The sequence below is a fragment of the Saccopteryx bilineata genome, chromosome 4 (genome assembly GCF_036850765.1).
Source record: "Saccopteryx bilineata isolate mSacBil1 chromosome 4, mSacBil1_pri_phased_curated, whole genome shotgun sequence".
In the NCBI taxonomy this organism is placed as follows: domain Eukaryota; kingdom Metazoa; phylum Chordata; class Mammalia; order Chiroptera; family Emballonuridae; genus Saccopteryx; species Saccopteryx bilineata.
The window spans coordinates 53,959,692-53,977,956 of record NC_089493.1 but is presented as its reverse complement, the minus strand read 5'-3'; the positions used below and the strand labels follow the sequence as shown (position 1 = coordinate 53,977,956).

The window sequence follows — 18,265 nt, the reverse complement described above, 5'->3', positions numbered from 1 at the left end:
ACAAAAAAAAAAAAAAAGGACAAAAGATGTGATTAAAAAAAGATGTATGGTGACCCAGAAAACCTAAAACATTTATAATATGGAGGTACTTTACAGAAAAATTTGCTGACCACAGAAAATATTACAAAGGAAACCGAAATATCAGAAGAAAACACTGGTGAACCCAGGGAAGGGCAAATCTTTTCTAATGACTCAAAATCCAGAAGCAAGAGAGGAAAAGACTGATAAATTTGATGACATAAAATTAAGAACTTATATGTGACAAAACCCCTACAAAACTTGATAAACTTAAAAAAACTATCTGCCACTTACATAAAAGAATTAATTCCTTGACATAAAAAGAGCTACTAAAACTTTTTTTAAAAAAAGACCAACAAATGAAATGTAAGCAAAGGATAGTCCACAGAAAAAGAAATACAAATAGTCCTTAACCATATAAACAGATCCTCATCTTAGTGTATAAAAGAAGTACTATAAATGAAAACTAAACTAAAATACATTCCTCACCAATCAGATGGCAAAACCCCAAAAGTCTGTCAACGTATTTTGCTGACAAGGCTGTGAGGAAATAGGTACTCTTATATTTCCACTACCAGCAGGAATGCAAAATAGCGTAGCCCTGAGGAAGGGAACTTGGCAATACCACTTCAAGGAAGAATTCTAAAGTATCTTTCGAAGTACCCTGGCAAAAATATAACATGATATATGTGCATCATAGTATTATTCATAATAGTCAAAGCCTGGAAACTTATAGTCCATTGACAAAGAAGTATTAAAGTATGATACACTGACACATGATGAACTATGTAACCTAAAAATGAATGAGGGACAATGTCATGTGATATTTAATGATCTACTGTTAAGTAAAAAACACAAGGAATGGGAAGGTATTTCTAGTATGTTACCTTTTGAATTAATAAGACAGAGGGAGGTAATAAGAATACATACACGTGAACATGTGTGTCTGTTAATTTTTAAAAAGCAATAATGGGAGAATAAACCAAAATGAATAAAAATGGTTGGTTACTTCTAGGGGCAGGGAGAAAACTAGATGAAGGGGTGGGGACAGAAACTAGATTTCTCTGAAAGGGCCTTGCTTGGTTTTCTATTGTTTTGATTTTGAAGCCACGCAAATCTTTTACAAAAATAAAACATAAAGAAAAATAAAGTGAAGGTACAACCTATGAAATGAAGTGTGACAGAAGTGTTTGAACAAACCTTCTAGGGTGGCAGAACTTCCTAGGCTTGTTCTGCTGAAATCAGTCCCCTTAGTCCCTGGGGTGGCACTGCACTCTTGGGATAAAGTGGCTCCTTCCAACTCTGGGCAGATATCTTCATCTGTTAAAGAGGTAGATTCAGAATCCTGGGCTCCCACTGAAGAAAGACTGGTACGATCAGAACTTTGATCCTAAGGACATAATTATAAGCTTACTTTCATATTTAGAGTTTATTATTTAAAAAGTTACTTCTAAGGCAGAGGAAGTACTTAATTACTCAGATGATCAGTTTTAACTTCTAGAGAAAAACAACCAATTTTTCAAGGGCATACTAATTTGGACCAAGATGTGCTACAGATAATTTTTTAAGAATATTTTTTAGTTAGATCAAAGTAAATATCTGTTAATAAGATAACTTTGCTGAGTTTAAATCTCTATTTAATGTTAATTTTCCTATAATCTATCTGCTCCTGTATGTGCCCTGACTGGGGATCGAACCGGCAACCTCTGCACTTTGGGCCAATGCTCTAACCAATTGAGCTATCCAGCCAGGAAAGGAAGAAAAAAATCTTAATATCTATAATTCTACTGTCCAGATAATACAACTTATTTTTTTCTAGTCATGTGTGATACTGAGTTGTTATTTTTAAGATTATTTGAATATTTTTATTGGCTTTATGGCTATATTTCATTGTATTATTTAAGTGGGTTTTCCAGGAATTACAAGCTACTCACCTAATTATTTTCAGTCTATTTAGGGTTAGTACTGTATCACTTCAAATATAATAACATAACTACAAGGTGGGGCAAAAGTAGGTTTACAGTTGTTCATATGGAAAATAATACAATAATTAATAAATAATACAAAAATAAACTGTCTCATGTACTTACAATTGTAAACCTACTTTTGCCCCCACCATATAATAAATGTCAGTAGAGTGAGTCCCTTTACCACTATAAAACATCTACATGTAGAAAATCCCATGAGATAATGTTACAATTTTTATTTTAGAAAATTGCAGGTATTTTAAGAAATTTAAGAGGTAAAAAAGTAGCTTTTTTTATATTAAACAGCTATTTACCACCTGTTTGCTCCTCCTTCATTCTTTGTGGTATCGTTTTTTTTTTCAGCCTGAAGAACTTTCTTTAGCACATCTGGCCAATATTCTTCCCCTTTATCTAAAAATGTTTTTATTTCACCTTTACCCCTGAAGGACATTTCCACCAGGTGATTCTAGGTTGTTGATATGTCTTTTCTTTCAACACATTAAAGATGTTGTTCCACTATATTCTTACCTCCATAGGCTGATGAAAAATGCACATTCATTCAAATCGTTATTCCTCTGTAGATAACGTGTCATTTTTCTTTAACTGCTTTTAAGAATTTTTTAAATTCTTGTTTTCTTTTTCCAGCATCATTTTCTTATTAGCAGATGCATTATCTTTGGTTTTTAGTAGTTTGCTTATGTGTGTGTAGGTATGGATTCTTTGAGTTTATTGTGTCTATAGTTTACAGAGTCTCTTGTATCTATTTGTAAATCTAAATCTTTTATCAAATTTAATAACCCCCAAATCTCTGAGTTTCTGTTTATTTTCATAAAAAAATCCATCTTTCTCTGTTCTTCCAATTGGATAGTTTCTAGACTCTTTCCTCTGGCATCTCTATTCTTTAATTGAACCCATCCAGTGACTTTCAGTAAATTTTTTTAGTTATGTATTTAAAAAATGTGTTCTATTTTCTTTCTGAGAATTACTTTCTTTTCATTTATTTCAAACATGTTTTTCTTTATCTCAGGGAATCTAGTTGTAATCGCTGCTTTACAGTTTCTGTCTTATAATGGTCTAGTATCAAGGCCAGCTCAGCATTATCTTTCCCTTCAGAGTTGGTCATATTTTCCTAGTATATTAAGTATCAATTAATTTTGGATTCTTTTTAGACACTGTGAATGCTATGTTGTGTCTGAGTACTGTTACAATTTCTTGGAGAATGTTGATGCTTTTGTATTAGCAGGAAGTCAATTCAGTTATTTCAGATTATAATTTGTACTTCAATCTTTTGAGATTTGTATGGGCCATACACAGAATTAGGAAACCCCTTCTTTCAGATTTCCCTCAAATGTTCCAACCCACAGAAATCCCCTTCCCTGGTTCCTCTGTCCAGGAAATATGGGGTTTCTCTTAAAGTTTTAGCTTCCAGAGTTGCCATGCCACATTGTGACAGGGACCTTCTTTTGAGGCAAATATGAATGAGAAAAGAAAATGGGAAATTCATATCTGTGTGAGTCCCTCCTCATAATCTGCTTTTATTTTTCAGAATCGTCACAGTTGTTTTTGCATTTTGTCTAAAGTTCTTGAAGTAATCAATGCGAGGGATGGGCTTTAGTGACCTTAAGTTACCACAGTGGAACTGGAAATCTCACCTTAATTTTTAAAGAATATTTTTGCTGGGTATAGAAAAATAGGTTGGCAATCATTTTCTTTCAGCACTCTAAAGGTCAGTGTATTTTGATATCATAATTTCTGTTCAAAAGTTAACCATCAGTTTCTTATTATTGCACTTTTGAAGGTAATATGTCTTTTTTATCTTACTCTTTCTAAGATTTCTCTTTTATTTCATTTTTATCTATTTAACATTACATGACTATGGTTTTCTTTGTTTTTCTTCTGCTTGAGATTTGTAGATATTTTAAATATGTGAGTTGATATCTTTGGTTAATTTTCTTTTGAAAAATTCTTGGCAATTAGCTTTTTTTTTTTTTTTTTGACAGAGATAGAGTCAGAGAGAGGGACAGATAGGGACAGACAGGCAGGAAGGGAGAAAGATGAAAAGCATCAATTCTTCTTTGCAGCTCCTTAGTTGTTCACTGATTGCTTTCTCATATGTGCCTTGACCTGGGGGCTCCAGCAGAGTGACTTATCTCTTGCTCAAGCCAGTGACCTTAGGCTCAAGCCAGCATCCCTGGGCTTCAAGCCAGTGACCTTTGGGCTCAAGCCAGTGACCATAGGGTCACGTCTATGATCCCATGCTCAAGCCAGCGACCTCGCAATCAAGCTGGTAAGACCACGCTCAAGCCAGCGACCTTGGGGTTTCGAACATGGGTCCTCCATGTCCCAGTCCAATGCTCTATCCACTGCACCACTGCCTGGTCAGGTGGCAATTAGCTTTTTAAATGTTCCTTTTATCCCATTCTTTCCTCTTATTCTGGAACTCAAATGCATCAATGTTAGGCACTTTCACTAAAACCCACATTCATTTGTGTATTTTTCCATTTTTTTCCCTGCCTTTGCTTCAGTATGGATATTTTTTACCAACTCCTCATCTGGTTTACTAGCCTTTCTTTTCTCTGTGTTTTGTCTGCTATTAAAACCAATGACTACATTCTCAAATTTTGTATCGTTTTCAATTCTAGAATTTATACTTGATTCTTTTTTTTTTTTTTTTTTTACAGAGACAGAGAGTCAGAGAGAGGGATAGATAGGGACAGACAGGAATGGAGAGAGATGAGAAGCATCAACCATCAGTTTTTCATTGCAACACCTTAGTTGTTCATTGATTGCTTTCTCATATGTGCCTTGACCATGGGCCTTCAGCAGACCGAGTAACCCCTTGCTGGAGCCAGCGACCTTGGGTCCAAGCTGGTGAGCTCTGCTCAAACCAGATGAGCTCATGCTCAAGCTGGCGACCTCGGGGTCTCGAACCTGGGTCCTCCGCATCCCAGTCTGACGCTCTATCCACTGCGCCACTGCCTGGTCAGGCTACTTGATTCTTTTTAATAATTATCTGATGAAATTTTCCATCATTATAGCTGTTTTGTTTTTACCTTTTCCCTTATTTTTTTGAACATAATTATTTCAAAATCCCTTGCTTGCTAATTCAAATATTTGGATGTCCCAAGAGTCTGTTTCTACCATTTGTTTGTCTTTTGTTTTCTAGTTATGGTCCTGTCTCTTGGTATAATTATTTTTTAATTGAATGAAAGACTATAAAAAATTACATGAACCCAGATGATACTGTATTCCTCCAGAAAGGGTACACTATTTCCTCTTTTAGATAAGGGTGAGTTATTTTAATCTAACCACAGACTGAGCTGAGTCAAGTCCAGGTTTCAGTTTTGGTCAGGCTCAGTCTATCTCCAGTTTGCCAATATTCCTAAGGCATAGCTCTGCAGGACTTCCAACTAAGGGCCTAGTGTGTTTACCACCACCACCATCCCGTTATCTAGCAGCTATTATATCTAGCTATTATATCCCTAGTACCATAAAACTTCTGAGATCTGTCTGTTACAAACTTTCCACTTACCTTTTTTAGCCTCCTGTCTCACGCAGTTTCAGTATTTGAAAAATATCTTGAAGGAAAATAATGTGTATTTTAAGATCCTCAAGTCTCCAATTTTGTCTCTCCATCTCTATAAGATCCCCAAAGCTCTGCTGGCCTCCATCCCCTCTCCACAGCCCTCTGGTAAGGCAAAGGCTGGATTTGCAAGCTCTTGCTCTGTGCTCAACACAAGCAAAAGCCCTCAGGGAAAAATTTAGCTGTAGAACTTTAGCTCACCTCCACAATTCTCCTCTCTCTAGAATCTTGCCCCTCTAATTTCTAGTTGCTTTAACTTTAAATAGCTACTTTCTTTTTCTTTTAAAAAAATTTTATTTAGAAAGTTAAATTTAATGGTATGACATTGATCAATAAGAGTACATAGGTTCCAGGTAAACATCTCTATATCTGAACTGTTGATTGTGTTGTATGCCCATCATCTAAAGTCAAATCATTTTTTGTCACTGTATATTTGTCCTTTTTTACTCTCCTCAGCTACTTTCTATATTTTATCTAGCTTTTTGTTCTTAGGAGGTATATAGGTCCATCACGAGCTGCTCCATCCTAACCAGGAGGAGAAATCCTATGTCTGGCTGCTAATTTTTGAAGGCATGCTGGACATTGTGTCTGAAAATAAATCTGCATTTGAAGGAGATGAAGTATTTTCATATAACGCTATATTTTATTCTAGCCACAAATCACTTTCTTTCAAAACTGAACTATAAACATAACCTTAGTGACTTTAATTTCCTTTTGAAGTTTTTATTCAAATTCAAAGTTCAAATTCTGATACTTAAGAAACCTTACACATCCCATGAATCTTTTTGTAAAGCTGTATTTAAAGAGAATGTAAAAAACCAGACATCTTGGCAAGTAAGGGACTTGAGATGGTGAAGGAGGATAAAAGGAAAAGTAGAAAATACTAACCAAACTTACCTTAGATGATGTGGTATACATGGCGAGTCTTGAATACAATTTGCTAGCTCTCTCTGCAACCCCTTTTCCAGCAGTGAACATACTGTTCCTTAGAACATCTAGTTTAGGTACCAGTAGTGTATCTAAATTAAATGAAGGTGAGGAATGGGTTACTGCATCTCGGGATTCTTCCCTAAATGGGCAAGAAGGTGAGAAGGCTGGAGAAGACCAGAGTCTATCCCTTGGTCTGTCTTCACTCTTTGTATAACTTTTAGATTTGGTAAGTTTCCCTGGCCTAGGGGAATTAGGAGGCAGGCTAGATCTTCTACATGCCTTGACCAATGTTGGACTTTTCTTACTGGCCGTTTTATCATCACATGCCCGTTGTATATCAATGCTTGGTGTCCTACTTGTCAAAGGACTGGTCATGTTATTCATATACATCACAATTTCTTCAGCTAAATCACGCCTAGCAGATGGTGTGGAAATGCTTTTGCTGCTATCATCTTCATCTTCTTCCTCATCCTCTTTTTGCTGCTGTTCAGTCTCAGCAACCAAAAGAGAGAGGGGATCAAATCCTGTTGCAACATCAGTTTTTTCAAAAGGTTTTACTGAAAAGCTGCTGTTCAGACGTTGAATCCTTTTGGAATTCTGTGTAGCAACATATCCCATTTTTGACCCATAGGTTTCATTGTCTAAGTCTTCTAAGTCAAAAATAACTGGAGAATCCACTTTATCTGTCAAACAATTAGAACCATAAAAAGGTGTGTCATCATCACTAGATTCCTTTTCTAGACTGTCTCTTTTTGATCTTAAAGATGGCCTTCCAATATCAAGACTATTGGGTCTTGCGCTTTTTGAGATAACATGTGAAAGGATTTTTGCATCAGCTCCTAATTTTTCAACCATGTCTCCAGGGTTTGCTTCTTGGTTAATTCTATTGAGCATAAGTCCCATCACTACTCCTCCACTAAGATTGCGGCTTCTGTTTCCCCAGGACATCTGCTGTTGCAAATCAGGCTCACTGTCATCTTTATGTCTTTTCCTGAAGCATCTACTTTGAATGTTTCCTGCTTCATTTGTATTCTCAAAAGATGATATTAAGAGGGGCTCAGATGTGTTTTCTGAAAAATAAGAAAAGTGTTTGTAGTTATGAAAAAGGTAATGTGCTAATAATATAAGTTGTCATACATATTTAAAATACTAGTAATAAAAATGGTAATAGCAAACACTCATCAAGTGCTGCTATTTGACTGATACTATACTAGGCACTTTACTTACATTATCTACCATAATTATTATTATATTATTATTTTTTTAAATTTATTCATTTTTAGAGAGAGAGAGAGAGAGAGAGAGAGAGAGAGAGAGAGAGGAGGGGTGGAGGAGCAGGAAGCATCAACTTTCATATATGCCTTGACTAGGCAAGCCCAGGATTTTGAACCGGTGACCTCGGCATTCCATATCTACCATAATTATTACAACATCCTTATAGGCTGAGAAAAAATGACATTCAGAGAGATTAATTATCTAGCCCAAAGTTAGCCAGTCCTTAAATGACAGAAATGAGATTCAAATCCAAATTTAGCTAACTATAAAGAGCATACTCCTAGACATTAGGATGCATTGCTTTTTAAAACTTATAAATTAAAATTAATATTTACTCATGGTATATTTAATAATAATAATAAATTCATGTTAATTCCACTAAATTGATTAACTAACAATGGTCATAAAACTGTGGTGTTTTAGATGACCTTAAGAGTCTGAGTCTTCTGCCTATAATAATGAAAAATTAAACCTATTACACTACACCAAACCAAATATAAGGCAACTGTGGTACATTATCTATAAATAAAAATTATTTTTAAAAACTTCAAATCCTTATGACTATAGATGTGAATAAAGAAATTTACCTTTGCTTTATATATTGATTGCAAATTTATACCAGTCAAATGTAAATGGCCACTTTCTATTCAGAAACATTGTTCATTGCTTCTTACCAAATTACTTAGGTACCAATACTGAAAGTACAACTCCAGATTTCTGATCACTTTAATTGTCCTCACTTATGTGAGAGTCTTCTAAATCCTGAGACTAGGTATGGTATTGTCAACAATTCTTTCTTTTTTTCTAGTTATAATTTTTCCATTGATTTGAGAGAGAGAGGAAGGGAGGGGGAGGGAGGGGGAAGGAAGGGAGGGAAAAAGGGGGGAGGAAGGGGGAAGAAGGGGGAGAGAGGGGAAGGATGAGGGGTAGGGAGTGAGTGAGTGAGAGAGAGAGACATATCAACTTATTTCACTTAGTTGTTCCATTTAGTTGTATATTCATTGATTGCTTCTTGTACATGTCCTGACAGGGGATTGAACCTGCAACCTCTGGCATGCCAGGTAGACACATTATCCACTTGAACCACCTGGCCAGAGCCTCAGTTATTCTTTTTTATGTGCTTCATCCAACAGAATTAGCTCTCTACAACCAATTATTAAAAATGTGGCTTTTTTCCTGCCAGGTGATGCATTCAGGTATCAAGGATAGGAGAGAAGAGGTAATACTAGAGACTATCAAATTCTACAAACTAAAATTGTTTAATAAGCATATACCATTAATAAGCAAAACAGTATAGCAGAGAGATAAATTTATTCTTTTTTTTTATATTGGCTTATGATTAAGAACATAAGAAACCAAGAATATACTCTCTTCTGATAATCTAGGAAACTATCTGCTTGACAGGCTACTTATCAAAGACTTGGAGGAATCTTATAACCCAAAGATAATACTCTGGGATTGCATTTAAATAGATGTGCAAGGCTTCCCTTGCAAAGTCAGAACTATCCTATGGTCTGAAGACCAATACAGCTGCTGGTTTTTCAAATTATACCAGGTACTGACAAACTACACCTCTGAGCCAAATGTAGCCTGTAAACTGTTTCAAATAGTTTTTACATTTAAAAAGGGTTGTAAAACTCACACACACAAAGAATAGGTGATGAGACTATGTTGTGGTTTGCAATGCCTAAAATATTTACTATCTGACCATTTACAGAACAGCTTATGATTCTAAGTTTACATATGTGCTAAATTCCATGTTTTATATAAACTGCTCTGGATCTGCATGCCTCTAACACAGAGGCTGCAAACTCTTTAACCTCCTTGAGCCAGGTGGCTCTACGATATAATTCTGGACAGTGATATTAAAGTAGTAGTTTTTGAGGGTTTCTGGAAAAAACTTCCTGGTAAAAAGGGGATAAATGTGGTTACTGGCCCCCTTCCCCATTCTTTCTGCTTTGAACAGATATGTGATGTCTAAAGTTGCCAGTCGCTATATATCATCATGGTTAGGTCCAGAGAACTGATGACAAAATTCTTGAACCAACACTTTGAGCAATTGTTCACCTTTGAATGTTTTGAGAAAAACATGCTTGACTGTTAAGCCACTGTTAGCCATATTCTCTGAGGCTTAAAGCTGAAAGAATTCCTAGCTTATATACTAGCCCCTTTTCAGATCTTTGCTCATGCTGTATTCCCTCCCACCACACAGTCTTTCACCTACTGCTTCCCTCTGCTTGGGAGCTTCCCTCATTCCTCCCTGTCCTCATCTGTCTCCTACTCATACTTCAGGGTCTAAGCTCAAAAACCATATTCTCAAGGAACCTTTCCTGACCAATGCTGCCCCAAACCTAGGATGTGTTTCTCTATTCTATGTTCTTGTGGCAATTTATAGCACTTTTTAAAAAAATTAATTTTAATGGGGTGACATTGATAAATCAGGGTACATATGTTCAGAGAAAACATCTCTAGGTTATTTTGACATTTGATTATGCTGCATTCCCATCACCCAAAGTCCAATTGTCTTCTGTCACCTTCTAACTGGCTTTCTTTGTGCCCCTCCCTCGCCCAACCCCCTCCCACTCCTCCCCCACACCCCGTAACCCTCACAATCTTGTCCATGTCTCTGAGTCTCATTTTTCTGTCCCATCTATGTATGGAATCATATAGTTCTTAGTTTTTTCTGATTTACTTATTTTGCTCAGTATAATGTTATCAAGGTCCATCCATGTTGTTGTAAATGATCCGATGTCATCATTTCTTATGACTGAGTGGTATTCCATAGTATATATGTACCAAAGCTTTTTAATCCACTCGTCCACTGACGGACACTTGGGCTGTTTCCAGATCTTTGCTATTGTGAACAATGCTGCCATAAACATGGAGGTGCATTTCTTCTTTTCAAACAGTGTATGGTGTTCTTGGGGTATATTCCTAAAAGTGGTATAGCTGGGTCAAAAGGCAGTTCGATTTTTAATTTCTTGAGGAATCTCCATACTGTTTTCCACAGTGGCTGTACCAGTCTGCATTCCCACCAGCAGTGCAGGAGGGTTCCCTTTTCTCCAAATCCTCGCCAGCACTTATTCTGTGTTGTTTTGTTGATGAACGCCATTCTGACTGGTGTGAGGTGATATCTCATTGTGGTTTTAATCTGCATATCTCTGATGATTAGTGATGTTGAGCATTTTTTCATCTGCCCATTGGCCATCTGTATGTCCTCTTTGGAGAAGTGTCTATTTCTTTTGCCCATTTTTGATTGGATTGTTTGTCTTCCTGGTATTGAGTTTTACAAGTTCTTTATAAATTTTGGTTATTAATCCCTTATCAGATGTATTGTCAAATATATTCTCCCATGTGTAGTTTGTCTTTTTATTCTGTTCTTGTTGTCTTTAGCTGTGCAGAAGCTTTTTCGTTTGATATAGTCCCATTTGTTTATCCTGTCTTTTATTTCACTTGCCCATGAGATGGCGGAGAGCTTATTGCCTATGTTTTCTTCCAAAATGCTTATGGTTTCATGGCTTACATTTAAGTCTTTTATCCATTTTGAGTTTATTTTTGTGAATGGTGTAAGCTGGTGGTCTAGTTTCATTTTTTTGCAGGTAGCTGTCCAATTTTCCCAACACCATTTATTAAAGAGGCTGTCTTTACTCCATTGTATGCTCTTACCTCCTTTGTCAAATATCAGTTGTCCATAGAGTTGTGGGTTTATTTCTGGGTTCTCTGTTCTGTTCCATTGATCTATATGCCTGTTCTTATGCCAGTACAGGCTATTTTGAGTAATGGCTTTGTAGTATAACTTGATATCTGGAAATGTGATACCTCTCACTTTATTCTTCCTTTCAAGATTGCTGAGGCTATTCATGTTCTCTTTTGGTTCCATATAAAGTTTTGGAATATGTGTTCTATATCTTTGAAGTAAGTCATTGGTATTTTAATCGGTATTGCATTGAATTTATAAATTGCTTTGGGTAATATAGACATTTTAATGATGTTTATTCTTCCTAACCATGAGCACAGTATATGCTTCCACTTGTTTGTATCTTCCCTGATTTCTTTTATCAATGTTTTATAATTTTCCGAGTACAAGTCTTTAATATCCCTGGTTAAATTTATTCCTAGGTATTTTATTTTTTTGGTTGCAATGGTGAAGGGGATTGCTTCCTTAATTTCTCTTTCTGAAAGTTCATTGTTAAGTGTATAAAAATGCCTCTGATTTCTGAGTATTAATTTTATATCCTGCCACCTTGCTAAATTCATTTATCAGGTCTAGTAGTTTTTTGACTGCGACTTTAGGATTTTCTATATACAATATCATATCATCTGCACATAATAATAGTTTTACTTCTTCTTTTCCGATTTGGATTTCTTTTTATTTCTTTTTCTTGTCTGATTGCTGTGGCTAGGACTTCCAGAACTATGTTGAATAAGAGTGGTGAAAGGGGGCACCCCTGCCTTGTTCTTGATCTTAAGGGGATTGCTTTTAATTTTTGCCCATTGAGTATGATGTTGGATGTGGGTTTGTCATAGATGGCCTTTATCATGTTGAGGTATGTTCCCTGTATTCCCACTTTGCTGAGAGTTTTGATCATGAATGGGTGCTGAATTTTATCAAATGCTTTTTCTGCATCTATTGAAATTATCATGTGGTTTTTCTCCTTCCTTTTGTTTATGTGATGAATCACATTGATTGATTTGCGAATATTGTACCAGCCTTGCCTTCCAAGAATATCCCACTTGGTAATGGTGTATGATTTTTTTCATATATTGCTAATATTTTGTTGAGGATTTTAGCATCTAATTTCATCAGGGATATTGGCCTATAATTTTCTTTCTTTGTGTTGTCTTTGCCTAGTTTTGGAATTAGAATTATACTCGCCTCATAAAAGGAGCTTGGAAGTCTTCCTTCCTCTTGAAGTTTTTGAAATAGCTTGAGAAGGATAGGAGTTAGTTCTTCTTTGAATATTTGGTAGAATTCACTTGTGAAGCATCAGGCCCAGGACTTTTCTTTTTTGGGAGTTTTTTGATAACTGTTTTGATCTCATTTGTTGTAATCGGTCTGTTTAGGTTTTCTGATTCTTCCAGATTAATTTTTAGAAGATTATATCTTTCAAGGAATTTGTCCATTTCATCTAGGTTGTCTAGTTTTTTGGCATACAGTTCTTCATAGTATTTTCTTACAATATTTTGTATTTCTGTTGTCAATTGTTATTTCTCCACTTTCATTTCTAATTTTATTTATTTGAGTCCTCTCTCTTTTTTTCTTGGTGAGTCTGGCTAAGGGTTCATTGATCCTGTTTACCTTTTCAAAGAACCAGCTCCTGATTTCATTGATCCTCTGTATTGTTTCTTTAGCCTCTATGTCATTTATTTCTGCTCTGATCTTTATTATTTCCTTCCTTCTATTAGCTCTGGGCTTTACTTGCTGTTATTTTTCTAGTTCTTTTAGATGCAGGGTCAAGTTGTTTATTTGAGCTTTTTCTAGCTTCTTAAGGGATGCCTGTAATGCTATGAACTTCCCTCTCAGTCCTGCTTTTGCTGTGTTCCATAAACTTTGAGTTGATGTTTACTCATTGTTTGTTTCTAGAAATTTTTTAATTTTTTCTTTGATCTCATTGTTAACCCATTCTTTTTTTTCTTTTTTTTTTTTTTTGTATTTTTCTGAAGCTGGAAATGGGGAGAGACAGTCAGACAGACTCCTGCATGTGCCCGACCGGAATCCACCCGGCACGCCCACCAGGGGCGACGCTCTGCCCACCAGGGGGCGATGCTCTGCCCCTCCGGGGTGTCGCTCTGCCGCGACCAGAGCCACTCTAGCGCCTGGGGCAGAGGCCAAGGAGCCATCCCCAGCGCCCGGGCCATCTTTGCTCCAATGGAGCCTCGGCTGCGGGAGGGGAAGAGAGAGACAGAGAGAAAGGGGAAGGTCGAGAAGCAAATGGGCGCTTCTCCTATGTGCCCTGGCCGGGAATCGAACCCGGGTCCCCTGCACGCCAGGCTGACGCTCTACTGCTGAGCCAACCGGCCAGGGCCCCATTCATTTTTTAATAACATGCTATTTAGTTTCCAAGTGTTTGAGTATTTTTCAGTTTTTCTGTTGTGGTTGATTTCTAGTTTCATGCCATTGTGATCAGAGAAAGTGCTCGATATGATTTCAATCTTAAATTTGTTGAGACCGCTTTTGTGTCCTAACATGTGGTCTATCCTAGAGAATGTACCATGAGCACTTGAAAAAAAATGTATATTCTGCTGCTTTAGGGTGAAAGGTTCTGAAGATATCTATTAAATCCAGTTGATCTAGTATGTCCTTTAAGTCTGCTGCTTCTTTGTTAATTTTCTTTCTTGAAGATCTATCTAGTGATGTAAGTGACCTTCTTTATCCCTTATGATAGTCTTTGTTTTAAAGTCCATTTTGTCTGATATAAGTATTGCTACCCCAGCTTCTTTTTCATTTCCATTTGCGTGAAATATGTTTTTCCATCCTTTTACCTTCAGTCTATGTGCATCTTTTGTTTTAAGGTGTGTCTCTTGTAGACAGCATATGTATGGGTCCTGTTTTCTTATCCATGCAGCTACCCTATGTCTTTTGATTGGATCATTTAATACATTTACTTTTAAGGTTACTATTGATATATAATTGTTTATTGCCATTTTATTCTTTAAAACTGTATTCCTCTTTTGCTATATTCTTTTTCTCCTTTGATCTGTTTACAACAGGCCCCTTAGCATTTCTTGCAGCCTTGGTTTGGTTGTAGTGAATTCCTTGAATTTTTTTTTTTTGTCTGGGAAGCTTTTTATTTCTCCTTCAATTTTAAATGATAGCCTTGCTGGATAAAGTAGTCTTGGTTGTAGGCTCTTGTTCTGCATTACTTTGAATATTTCTTGCCATTCCCTTCTGGCCTCAAGTGTTTCTGTTGAGAAGTTGGAAGTCATCCTTATGGGGGCTCCTTTGTAGGTGATAGCCTTTTTTTCTCTGGCAGCTTTTTAATATTTTCTCTTTATCACTTAGCTTTGGTATTTTAATTATGATGTGTCTTGGTGTAGATTTCTTTGGGTTTCTCTTTAATGGAGTCCTCTGTGCTTCTTGAATTTGTGAGATGTTTTCCTGCCTTAATTGAGGGAAGTTTTCAGCTATGATATGTTTGAACAAAGTCTCTATCCCTTGTTCTTTCTCTTCTTCTTCAGGAACCCCTATGATGCGGATGTTATTTCTCTTCATGTTGTCACAGAGCTCTCTTAGAGTTTCCTCAGACTTTTTGAGTCTTTTTTCTTTTTTTTGTTCTGCTTCCATGCCTTTATTTATCTTGTCCTCTAACTCGCTGATTCGATTCTCAGCTTCATCCATCCTGGTTTTAATTCCTTCCATTGTGTTCTTCATTTCTGATATTGTATTTGTAATTTCTGATTTTTTTTTATTATTTCAATGTCCTTTTTTATATTTGTTATCTATTTAGGTGTTCGTAGTGACCATCTATTGTTGTTCTAATATCTTTGAGCATCCTAAAAATTGTTATTTTAAACTCTGCATCTGGTAATTTGGTTATATCTGACTCATTCAGGTCTTTTTCTGGGGATTACTCTTGATTCATTTGTGTTGCATTTCTCTGCTTTCTCATTTTGTCTGTGTAAAAGAAGGCTTTGGCCACTGGAGTCCACTGGGTGTTGCCTCTGTGTTCCCTAGGTGTGGTCTCAGCACTTCTTCACAGTACTTAATCTCAGAGCATTTTCACATTTACTTGATTATTTGATTAATGTTTTCCCATCTCACCTGCTTCCTCACATGTGATCTTAGCCAAAAGGCCCAGAAGTGATACTACACCACCTACTTGCTTTATGAAGACAGAGACCATGTTTCTTTTTTGTTCCTTATTATTATATCCCCAGTAGCACCTGGCATATGGTAGCATAAATTAGGAGCTCAAAAATAATTACTGAATGAATATTTTCCGCTGGGAAACAAATGTCACAAATACCAACCCATAATGTAACATAGTATAATATATTATCATATGACATATCACAGCTAAATATGGTAGCTAAAGAGAAAAAGTAAAAACACACTAAAACCAGAATTGGGGTTAGAAAAAAGGATGCATTCATATTCAGAGTAAATTTCCAGTGGTTGAACTATCAGTTCCATATATACTTATTGAAATGTTAAATTCTCAAGATAATTATAAAGTAACTATAGGGTGATGATTTTATTTCAATATCCAATCACACATTAAAACATCTCTGCTTATTTTACTCCCATATCTTTTAAAAGCTGTCAGATTATATATATATATACACACACATACATTTATATGTATATATATATATCTGAAAAAGGCTTTGAATCATAACATGTACTAATATATAAGAAATTAGATATTAAAAAATAAGTATTCTTGTAAATCCCATATTATCTAGTTTTTGGAAGTAATAATAAACCCAGTACTTAGCAGATGGAAAAGTTTTCAAACCAAAAATCTTAAGGATAAACTAACAACTCTAATTTACACCTAGGACATCTATTATAGGCTTTAAAAAGTTAACTTGTTGAGAATAGAAGGTAACCAAAAGCCAGATGATGAGTCAGCTGCTGCTTACTCTGTTTATAATCATATTAAAATAGAAAATTCATCTAGTTCTTAGCTTTTTCACTCATATGTGGGATATAAACGTAAAACTCACAGTCACAGACAACAGTATGGAGGACACCAGGGAGAAAATGGTGAGAGATTTTGGGATTAAAGGGGCCAAATATATAGTGAGGAAACATGGTTTAACTTTGGGTGGTGGGCACACAATGCAGTATACAGATCATATTATCACAGAAACATACACTTAATACTAATAAGATCTTATTAACCAATGTTACCCCACCAAATTTAATGAAAAACATAAATAAAATAGAAAGTTCATAAAAACAGATCTTAAGGAAAAGGTAAGCATGAAGAGTGAGTAATAAAAGAACAATACAGCAAAGACTATTAAAGACAAGTTATTATGTTATAATTAGACATATATTAGGAAGGACTAAATGGGCCCTGGCTGGCTGGCTCAGTGTTAGAGTGCTGACCCAGTGTGTGGAAGTCCCAGATTGGATTCCTGGTCAGGGCACACAGGAGAGGTGACCATTTGCTTCTCCACTCCTTTATTCCCCCCCCCTCCTCCTGCAGCCGTGGCTCAAATTGAGTAAAGTTGGCCCCAGGCAATGAGAATGGCCTCATGTACTAAAATAGCTCAGTTGCCAAGCAGTGGAGCTGCAGACCAGCTGGGCAGAGTATCCCTGGTAGGGGCTTGTCAGGTGGATCCGGGTTGGAGCACATGCTGGAGTCTGTCTCTGCCTCCCCACCTCTTACTTAATAAGAAAAAAAAAGGGGGGAGGGAGGACCAAATGGTTGTGAAGTAATTCCATGATAGCAATGAAAAAATTTTAAATGTTTAAGTTATAACAATTATCTGACACAGAAATGCAAAGTAAGACAGTTGTAGATCCTTTACCTCTGCAGTGTACAAGCAGCCACAAGCTATATACATGAATGAATGAGTGTGGCTGTGTTCCAATAAACCTTTATGAACACTGAAGTTTAAATTTCATATAATTTTCATGTATCACAAAATATTATTCTAATTTTGATTTTTTCCCTACCATTTAAAAATTAAAAACCATTGTTAGCTTGTAGACTGCAGGCCCAGTTTGGCCCAAGGGCTATATATAGTTTGCCTACCCCCAGAGCTAGAGGCACATCTGACTATGTTACAGAAAAACAAACATCATTGCATAAAGACTATTTACAAATGGAGATATTTCAGCCTTAAAAGCACAAGTCCTTCATTATTCGTTTAGATCAGTGATTTTCAATCATTTTCATCCCATGGCACACAGAAACTAATTACTAAAATTCTATGGCACACCAAAAATATATTATTATTTTGGTCTGACAAAAAAATAGGTATAATTTTGATTCATTCACATTGAATGGCTATTGTTGTGTTGGCTATTGTCATTTTTTAATTTGACAATCTAAGGGAAAAGAGGTCAGTGCCGCTGACTAAACAGTCAGGTATTGCATGTTATAAAATTTCTTGCAAAAGGTTGGTTGAAAATTGCTGGTTTAGATTACATGATGCAGAATTGAGCTATTACAAAAATAAAATAATTATGTGATCAGACTATTACTACTAGAAACTCTGAATCTTATGTCCACTTAATCCCCCTAAAATGATCTGATGAAAAATTTGTGAGATCACAGATCCTAAACTGACTTTTCCATTAACTATTTAACTTGTGTACTCTGCCAACAGTACATTTTGCCTTAGTTTTCTCATCTTTAAAATGGTGCTAATAACCCCTCTCACTAATAATAAGCATTAATGTATTAATAAATATAAATAACATGTAGAAAGCTCTTTGAAAAGAAAAAATATTAGCTGTTATTACCTAAACTGAAGGACTGTCATTTTATTTCTGAAAAAACAGGAACAATATAAATACTAAGGGACTACAGAC

At 36.0% G+C, this 18,265-nt stretch overlaps 1 protein-coding gene across 3 annotated transcripts in view; it reads right to left on the bottom strand.

The window, feature by feature from the left end:
* The window catches only part of DENND4A (DENN domain containing 4A), a 135,256-nt gene that overhangs the window by 13,084 nt on the left and 103,907 nt on the right, over window positions 1-18,265 (bottom strand). For all 3 annotated transcript variants that reach the window (XM_066273332.1, XM_066273333.1, XM_066273334.1), the window contains 2 exons: window positions 6,466-7,568; window positions 1,219-1,408 (listed from right to left, as the gene is read on the bottom strand). In XM_066273332.1, the coding sequence (XP_066129429.1) occupies window positions 1,219-1,408; window positions 6,466-7,568 (1,293 nt within the window). The remainder of the gene's footprint in view (window positions 1-1,218; window positions 1,409-6,465; window positions 7,569-18,265) is intronic.